This window comes from Callithrix jacchus, chromosome 10 (genome assembly GCF_049354715.1).
Source record: "Callithrix jacchus isolate 240 chromosome 10, calJac240_pri, whole genome shotgun sequence".
Taxonomy (NCBI): Eukaryota; Metazoa; Chordata; class Mammalia; order Primates; family Cebidae; genus Callithrix; species Callithrix jacchus.
This window is the reverse complement of record NC_133511.1, coordinates 119,700,662-119,710,205: the sequence shown is the minus strand read 5'-3', so window position 1 is coordinate 119,710,205 and position 9,544 is coordinate 119,700,662. Positions and strand designations below refer to the sequence as shown.

The window sequence follows — 9,544 nt, the reverse complement described above, 5'->3', positions numbered from 1 at the left end:
TGAAATTACACCACTGCACTTCAGCCTGGGCCACAGAGTGAGATTCCGTCTCAAAAAAAAAAAAGAAAAGGGGGGAAAAAAAATAGGCCACAGCCTGAACTTGGCCCACTGGCCATAGTCTGCAGACCCAATGCTACAATACACGAGTAACTGGTGTGAGCAACTATACACAGACGGAAAAGAACCCGGTGACTGGTGCCTTCATTTCTCAAATTTCCTTCTGCTTTCTGTCAGCGTGCATCACACAGATACGTGCTCTTCCTGTGGCTGCAATCAGTTTATCTTTGCATTCTGCTGTTTGAAAACTTAACACCCATTTCTGTGGGCTGACATTGCTCAAATTCTTGTGAATCACCCACAGCGATTCCTGCAGCGTCATCCCAGCCCCCTACCCCGCTGCTCCCTAATTGTGCTTCCTATTCTCAGACACCTGCCTTGGATTGACTCTGGGTAAATATTTCCTTGGCTGTGAATAGGTAGTTAAGATTCTGAACCTTTTATGGTTCTGGATCCTTATCCCATGGAACAATACTCATCCAGGCAGATAACCCACCGGAGGGAAAGGTATGTGCTTTAGGCTGACCTGGTGAGGGAGAATGTGATTCCTCAGCTGGGAGGGAGTGGGGGAGGAGAGGGAGCCAGGCTGCCCCCTCAAGGAATCTCTTTTGGAGTTGCTTGTCATCATCCCCCACCCCCACAACCTGCTCTGGAATTTTTACAACCAGAGCCCCTCCTTCGTGGCTGACAATGAAGGGCAGGTGGCTTTCCAGTTTTTGTGCGCGCCTGGGGGCAGGTGGACTTTCTCAGCACCATGATTTGGATTTTTGGTTCTGGGGGTTCTGGAATTGGGGATTCCACCACCGCCTGCAAGGCAGGGTTTGGGGCTTGGGCTCTGGAATCCGGGTTGTGTGAGGAGCAGATGAGAGATTGTGAAAGCACTTGCCTGCACCTAAGCGATCAATAAGGGTTATTGGGTTGTGGTTTCTGCCTGGCGACTTTAAAAACAGGGCAGGCAGAGGTCAAAGGCCGCCCTGGTCAGCTCGCTGCCGTCCTCTCCACCTTTGGGGCCATCTCAGATTCTAGATTCTGTGGTCCCGGCCCTTGGAATCATCTGGGGATGGATGATTCCCAAAGAACGGATGCATCACTCCCTAGCAGGGTTCAACCAGGTGGCAGCTTTGTGTGACTGCCCCTGTTTTCCCTCAGAATTAGGATTTTTAAAACCCTCAAAAAATGAGATTTACTTAATTATTTTTGAGAAGGAGTCTTATTCTGTCGCCCAGGCTGGACTGCAGTGGCCCAATCTCAGCTCACTGCAACCTCCGCCTCCCGGGTTCAAGTGACTCTCCTGCCTCAGCCTCCCGAGTAGCTGGGACTAGAGGAGTGTGCCACCATGCCCAGCTAATTTTGTGTTTTTGGTAGAGATGGGGTTTCACCATGTTGACCAGGCTGGTCTAGAACTCCTGACCTCAGGTGATCCACTCGCCTCGGCCTCCCAAAGTGTTGGGATTACAGGCATGAGCCACCGCACCAGGCCAAGATTTTAAAAATTATACAGATGACACGAGATCCCCAGAGCTGGGCCTCTGGGAGCCGCACAGCCCTGACACTGTGTCTGCTCCGGGACCCTGCGGCCAATGCTGTCCCCTAGTGGCCGCGGCGCGCCAGGCCCGCCATACCACGGTGCCCCTTGGAAGAGTCCGGACTGGAGAGCTCTGCCTCTCACCAGCTGCCTCCTTCCGTGCCCTCTGGGCCGACGCTCCTCCTGTTCTTGTGGCTCTCTGCAGTCCTCCACCTTTTTCTTTCCTTTTGAGACAGGGTCTCACTCTTGTCACCCAGGCTGGAGTGCAGTGGCACAATCATAGCCCATTGCAGCCTGGAGCTCCTGGGCTCAAGAGATCCTCCTACCTTAGCCTCCAGAGTAGCCAGGTCTACAGGCATGCTACCAGACTCGGCTGATTCATTTCTATTTTTGTAGAGATGGAGTGTCTCATTATGTTGCCAGGCTGGTCTCGAAATCCTAGGCTCAAGCTATCCTCTCACCTCAGTTTCCCAAAGTGCTGGGATTACAGGTGTGGGTCATCAAGCCCAGCCAATTCTCCTCTTTTCTTTAGGTGCTGTGGATGATGTGGCCCAGCAAGGGGCTGGCTGCCATGAAACAGCGTGGTGGGTGGGGGGTGATTTGGGGATCTTTACATCACATGGATGCATCTTTAGGATTTCTATTCTTTGCACATTTTGGTCTAGAGCAATTTTTAAAACCAATCAGCCACACTTTTTCAGCAGCCAGTGCTGTGTGGCTGGTACGAAGGTCTTTTCTTTTTCAAGGCAGAGTTTTGCTCTTGTTGCCCAGGCTGGAGGGCAATGGCATGATTTCAGCTCACTGCAACCTCCACCTCCTGGGTTCAAGCCATTCTCCTGCCTCAGCCTCCCGAGTAGCTGGGACTACAGGCATGTCCCACCATACCCAGCTAATTTTGTATTTTTAATAGAGACGGGCTTTCTCCATGTTGGTAAAGCTGGTCTCAAACTCCTGGCCTCAGGTGATCCACCTGCCTCTGCCTCCCAAAGTGCTGAGATTACGGGCGTGAGACACTGCTCCCAGCCTGTAAGTTTGGAAGGCGCTGGGCTCTTTTTAAAAACTGAGGGCAGGGAAGGTGGGAGCGTGTGTGGGGACTGAGCAGAATGAGGGAGCCATGGGAAGGAGGGGGGCAGGAAAGACTGGTGAGGGGCCACCGTCGTTGGGATTTAGGATTTTACAATAAGAGCCCTGGAAAGCTTTGAAGGATGGGGTGGAACTTTGCAGTTGATAAGAATTCCTTTGGGTTGCTGGAGAAGGGATTGTGGAGTCTGGCTGGGAGCAGAGGGGAGGCCGGGGGCTGGACAGCCAGGGTTGGGGGTGTTGCCTGTGGACTTGGAGTGATGGATTCCAGACGCTGTAGAGGTAGCCTGGGTTGGCTGGAGAAGGAAGGGTCGGGGATGCTCCTCAGGCTGGTGCAGCCCAGTGGGGAGGAGGGAGCCAGAACTCACTGAGATAGCAACAGACTGGGGCGGGGTCACTGGTTCTGTTTGACAGGTGGAGTCTGTGATGTCGAGCAGATGGTCTGATGTAAGGGGAGCAGTTTGAACTCTGATGGAGGCAGAAACCTAGAGGAAAGGCGCTTTGGAAGAGCACGGAGATTTCTGCTGGGAGCCGAGGACAGAGATCTGCTGCTTTCCTTTCGTCCTGGCTCACCTTACCCAGACAGGGCAGACCCCCCCCGCCCATAACAGGGAGACAAAAAAAACACAGGGGGCACAAACTGAGATGCTCGTGGTTTACTGAAGAGAGCAAGGCTGGTGGGCATGGGGCCGAGAAGCTCTGGCAGCGGCAGGGGTGGTGGACTCGGGGAACTTTGGCTTCTGAAGCCTAATTACACAGTGAGCTTTTGACTATTTTTTCCTAAAAGAAATAAAGAAAGAAAGCAACAGAAAAATCGAACACAATAGTGAATGAATTGCATAGTTAGGCAGAGATCATGGGCCACAGAAACGTTGGCATCAAGGGAGAGAGACAGTCAGCTCTAGGAGGAACTAAGGCAGTAAGGGCTTGGATTGTTTCTCAAAAGCCTCTTGAAAAATAATATGCGGGGGCAGGGCCCAGTGGCTCATGCCTGTAATCCCAGCACTTTGGGAGGCCGAGGCGGGCAGATCACGAGGTCAGGAGTTTGAGACCAGCCTGGCTAACATGGTGAAACCCCCATCTACTAAAAATACAAAAAAAATTAGCTGGGTGTGGTGGTGAGCACCTATAATCCCAGCTACCTGGAAGGCTGAGGCAGGAGAATCACTTGAACTCAGGAGGCAGAGGTTGCAGTGAGCCGAGATCGTGCCGTTGCTCTCTGGCTTGGGCAACAAGAGCAAAACTCCATCTCAAAAAAAAAAAAAAAAAAGTAAGAGGTGGCTGGAAGTGATGGCTCATGCCTGTAATCCCAACACTTTGGGAGGCCAAGGAGGGCAAATCACCTGAGATCAGGAGTTTGAGACCAGCCTGGCCAACATGGGGAAACCCTGTCTCTACAAAAATATAAAAATTAGCTGGGCATGATGGGGGATGCCTATAATCCCAGCTACTCAGGAGGCTGAGGCGGGAGAATGGCTTGAACTCGGGAGGTGGAGGTTGCAGTGAGCCGAGATCGTGCCATTGCATTCCAGCCTGGGCAAGAGAGTGAGACTCCATCTCAAAAAAAAAAAAAAAAAGGGAAAAAAGTAAGGGAAGATGCCTAGAAAGATCACCGTGCTGCTTGCCTGGGGGCAGTGGGACTGTGACTCTCCTCTCTGGGTTAAAAATGGGTCCGAACACTGGGGCAACCCTGCAGCTCCATTTGGGGAAGCCACTTCAAAAGAGTGGGAAGTGAAGGGTGCTGGTTACCAGGAGCTTCATGATGTTATCTCTGGCCTTCTGGGGGAGGGTGTCCACCATCATCTTCAGCTGAGCCCCTGCCTCACTCATGTCTTGATCAGGGCTGAAAGGTTCCATGGCAGCCTCATAATTGGAGGGTGTGCCCGTGAAGAGGGTTTCGATGACCTCCAGAAAGCTGGGGCAGATCTCTGCGGAAGCTGCAACACAGAGAAGAGAAGGCGTATGTCTCCAGGCCCCTTTCCAAGCTGGCCAGCTCTCTGGCTGGGTCTGCCCAGATGCAAACAGCCAGGCCCATCAGCAGGAGATAGCAGCCTTTTCATCCATGGACCAGACTGTAAGATCTGCTGGTGCTCTAAGTGGCTGCCTATTTGGTGCTTCGCGAATACTTTCTGGGTTATAGCCAGCTTTTTGTGGATTGCCCAGTCTGCCTTGGACTTCTTGCGTTGAGGTGAGCGAGACGCCATGTTCCTTCTGTTACAGATCAAGGCAGAGTATTGATCACAGAAGCCCCTGGCCTGAATTTTTAATGCAGTGTGGAGGCTGGGAAGAAGCCACAGAGGGTTTTGTTTCCACTGGAAACTTGCCTCTCACCAGTGGTTAGGGGTGCCCCGAGCCATGTGTCACCAGGGACATGTGACAAATTCAGGCTCTGGCAGGAAGACATGATTGTACCAGCCAAACATGGGGCCCCAGACCTGGCTGGGAAGAGGTGTGCACATGTGGGCACTAGGCCCTGTGGCACGCTCAGGACACTCACGGACAGAGCAGCCACCTGTCCCACTGCATTCCCTTCAACACAGAACTGCCAGGTTGTGTTCCCTTCTCAGCTCCTTACAACCAGGGACATGGAGGAAACTCACCATTTCTTCTTTTTTTTTTTTTTTGAGATGGAGTTTCACTCTTGTTGCACAGGCTGGAGTGCAGTGGCACGATCTCAGCTCACCGTAACCTTCACCTCCTGGGTTCAAGGGATTCTCCTGCCTCAGCCTCCCGAGTAGCTGGGATTACAGGCTTGCGTCACCATGCTTGGCTAACTTTATATTTTTAGTAGAGATGGGGTTTCACCATGTTGGTCAGGCTGGTCTTGAACTCCCAACCTCAGATGATTCACCCATCTCGGCCTCCCAAAGTGCTGGGATTACAGGTGTGAGCCACCATACCCGGCTGAAACTCATGTTTTTTTTTACCCCTGCTTGCCTCCATCTTCCCAGCGAGTCTCAAATTTCTTGCCCTTGAATTCTCTGCCTTGTGTACAAATTTGGCTTCCCTCCTCTAACTCTGGGGCCTCACTAGAAATGGCCACTCCAAGTCAGACCCTCTCCAGAACTTAGGTCCTTGCTTTGTAACTTACAGTGCCACCAGGCAAGTCACTCTTTCTGTACCTCAGTTTTCTCATCTGTAAAATAGGAACAATATCCCTACTTCATTTTATTTTGAAAAAAATTTTATTGACCACATGGTATGGCTCACACCTGTAATCCCAGCACTTTGGGAGGCCCAGGAGGGTAGATCACAAGGTCAGGAGTTCGAGACCAGCCTGACCAACATGGTGAAACTTCATTTTCACTAAAAATACAAAAATTAGCCAGACATGATGGCTTGTGCCTGTTATCGCAGTTCCTTAGGAGGCTGACGCAGGAAAATCTCTTGAACCCGGGAAGTGGAGGCTGCAGTGAGCCAAGATCATGCCACTACACTCCAGCCTGGATGACAGAGTGAGAGTCCATCTCAAAAAAAAAATTTTTTTTACTTTATTATTATTATTTTTTTGAGACACAGTCTCGCTCTGTCGCTCTGTTTCCGGGTTCAAGTGATTCTCCTGCCTCAGCCTCTCAAGTAGCTGGGACTACAGGTGCCAGCCACCATGCCCAGCTAATTTCTGTATTTTCAGTAGAGACAGGGTTTTACTATGTTGGCCAGGCTGGTCTCTAACTCCTGATCTCAAGTGATCTACCCACCTTGGCCTCCCAAAGTGCTAGGATTACAGGCGAGAGCCACTGTGCCTGGCCCACCGTCCCTACTTCATAGGGTTGTAAGAATGAAAAGAGATAAGTGAAAGGGTGACAAACAGTGCTTGGCACATTGTGTGACGTGAGTGTTAAATGTTGTACGTGTGTGCGTGCAAATAGAGAAATGCATCTCTGACCCACCCTTAACATGCTTCAGTCCTGTCTTGCTCAGCTGCCCCCCTCTGTACGCAGACAGCACTGAGATCTTCTAATTAATACACACTTCAGTCCAAAATGATGTCATTTTCTCTGGGAAACAAATAAACCTCTCTGCAACATAGTTATTCCTGCTGCTTCTTGGTTTGGGTTTTCTAACCCTCCAGGGCCATAACACTTATTTCCATGGCTGTTGTGAAACTTTCCAAGTGAATTAATTGGAATTTGTTTATTAAAAAACAGCAACAGCATTTTCAGATAAGAATGAGAGACTGATGCAGAGTGAAAAATGGAGTTCCAGTTCCCCAAAGACGGGGATCTTGGAGAGAGGTGCGTCTTCCTTCCTTTCTCTTCCTCTCTCCCTCTCTCCTTCTGCCCCCGTTCCCTCCCTCTGCATGCATTTCCTTTTAATGACAGCAGTAAAAACTTAGAGACTCCTAATCCCTTTTGAAGAGGACAAAAATGTTTAGAAAACTCCACTCTGGGTTGGCAGTTCCCCAAAGGGAAGATCTCTTTCTGGAATATTCCTCTGTGTCCAGAATGAGAGACCTTGTCTTGGATTAGATTTCTTTCAGGGTCATGAGTCCCTAGAGCTCCCCTTCCAGGGACTTCAGCTGCCAGCATGGAGAGGAGACCCCAGACTTGGAGGCTGCACCAAGATCTCAGCATCTTGGGGTCTGTCCAAGTCTGGGCTGGAGGGCCTCATCCTTCTGATGCTGAATGCACTATCCCTATGGGGTCTTCTCCACTCCTCCCTCCAAGCTATTCCATTCCCTGGGATTCTGAGGTTGTTGGATATGGAAGATGGGACCCTTTTTAAGCTTCCTCACAGCCTGGGACTCTTGCCAAGTTCCCAAGACGAACTTGCTCACCAGACCCAGTTTTCTGAGACTCGGCATGCCCAGGTCCTCGGCACGGGCAGCTCACCCCTTCTTCTAGCAGAACTGGGTGGTCCTGAGGGTTCCTGAGTCCAAGAGGGAGGGAAGGGACTCTGGACACTTACCAGAGCCGCAGCAGAGAGCCAGCATGACCAGGGTGAGGGTGACAGTGAACTTCATGGTGGAGACGGGCGATGCTCTGGCTTGTCTCTGGGTCTGGTGGGCTAGTATGAGACAAGCCCAGCAAGGTGCCTTTTATATGCTCCAGGCAGCAACGCTCAGATGGGGAAGGGAAGGGCAGGGGCTCCACGTATGATGCCCTGCTATTTACTTGGGCATTGACTCGGTGGAATAGGTAAACATTCTCTTTTCTCAACCCAGTTTCTGTCCCCATTGAAACTGAGCTCACACAATGGGCCACTTGAGGGTGAAGGGCCGAGTCCTGCCTGGAGCCAGTGAAGGGAACCCAAGTGAGAGGACATGGAAACCCAGCTGCCTGTGTCACTCTCTGAACCTGGGCACTGGGGCAGTCCAGATTAAGAGAAGCAATTGTGGAGCCCACCTGGACCCATCACCCCTGGAGAAACTAAGGCCCAAGGTCCCTCACAAGTGGCAGGGCCAGGACTAAGACTCAGGACCCTGACACTCCACTGGGCTCTTTCCCAGGCTTCCCTCTGAAGAGGATAGCTGCCCCTTAAGCCAGGAAGGTGACTTGGTGCGAAGCATCACTCTGGTCAGACTTGAGGGCATCCTGGACTGAAGCATGTTGGCCACCATGGACCCTTCCAGAACTCCCATGAGAAACCCGAGCCCTGCCCCAGGCTGAGTCTGTTCCCACCCAGAAGTGCCCTCAAGTCCCACGCTCCCGACGGCCCTACTGGGGGTACCTTCCGTCCTTATCTTACTTGGCCTCTCAGCGGCCTTGACACTTGTGACTGCTTCCTTCTCGAACCATTCTCTCTCCTGCGCTCCCACGGCTCAGCTCTTTCCTGTTTTCCTGCTCTGCCCATTCCTTCTTGTTCTCTTTAGGTGTTTATTCTTTACTGTTCTTAAGTGGTGGTTGTTCCCAGGCTTTGGCCTTCTCCCCTTTCTTGCCCTTGCTGCCATTTCCTGCTTCTTCTCCAAAGCCCAGGCCTCATAGCACCCAGCCTGGCCTGGTCAAAATCCCCTGACTCGACGTCCCTGCCTCCCAGCTGGCTCTCCTCAGCCATCCTCTGAAAGGCCACAGAATGAGCTTCCTAAAACCCACTGCTCATGCCCTTCTCTTTCTTGAAACCCTGAAGCTCTTCCTTTTGCTCGTAGAATAAAATTCAAGTGCAATTTACAAGGCCCTTGCCCACTGGCCTGTGCCCACCCCGTCTGATCATTTCTCTACTCCCCTACACAGCGACTTCGTCCTCTCTTGCTATTTGTGGATTCGGGAATGTTCCATGACTTTTCATGCCTTTCTACCTGTGCACAAGCTAAGCCTCATGCCTGAACACACATTTCCTGCCTTGTCCTCTTCTCCAAATTCTGTCTCTTTTTTTTTTTCTGAGACGGAGTCTCACTCTATTGCCCAGACTGGAGTGCAATGGTGCGATCTCGGCTCACTGCAACCTCCACCTCCTGGGTTCAAGCAATTCTCTTGCTTCAGCTTCCCGAGAAGCTGGGACTACAGGCAACTGCCACCACACCCACCTGATTTTCGTATTTTTTTTTAGTAGAGACAGGGTTTCACCATACTGGCCAGGCTGGTCTCGAACTCCTGACTTCAGGCTGTCCACCCTCCTCTGCTTCCCAAAGTGCTGGGATTACAGGCGTGAGCCACCGTGCTCAGCCCCACTTCTCCAAATTCTATTTGTACTTTCAGACTCAATCAAATATTGATTCACTTATTTATCCAATAAATGCTGACCACCTATGATGTGCCAGACGTGGTGGTAGGAGTTGGGAGTCGGGGTAGATAGACGTGGAGAGGCATTGTGTGCCAATTCGAGAACTCAAAATAAATAAATGAATAAAAGCCGGGGCACAGTGGCTCATGCCTGTAAATCCAGCTCATGCCTGTAAACTTTGGGAGGCTGAGGTGGGCGGATCACCTGAGGTCAGGAATTCGA

At 51.4% G+C, this 9,544-nt stretch overlaps 1 protein-coding gene across 1 annotated transcript; it reads right to left on the bottom strand.

The window, feature by feature from the left end:
• Positions 1–3,303: 3,303 nt before the first annotated feature.
• Positions 3,304–7,676, bottom strand: SCGB1A1 (secretoglobin family 1A member 1). The gene is made up of 3 exons (XM_002755422.5): positions 7,571–7,676; positions 4,412–4,599; positions 3,304–3,442 (listed from the first exon to the last, which is right to left on the bottom strand). Exons 1-3 carry the CDS (start codon positions 7,623–7,625, stop codon positions 3,410–3,412), a joined length of 276 nt encoding a protein of 91 aa, XP_002755468.1. The 5' UTR covers positions 7,626–7,676; the 3' UTR covers positions 3,304–3,409.
• Between the last annotated feature and the right edge of the window lie 1,868 nt (positions 7,677–9,544).

Coding starts and splice junctions, on each gene's coding strand:
- SCGB1A1 (XM_002755422.5), bottom strand. CDS start 7,625: ATGAAGTTCACTGTCACCCTCACCCTGGTCATGCTGGCTCTCTGCTGC. Junction 4,600..7,570: donor GGCTCTCTGCTGCGGCTCTG/GTAAGTGTCCAG, acceptor TCTGTGTTGCAG/CTTCCGCAGAGATCTGCCCC. Junction 3,443..4,411: donor ATAACATCATGAAGCTCCTG/GTAACCAGCACC, acceptor TATTTCTTTTAG/GAAAAAATAGTCAAAAGCTC.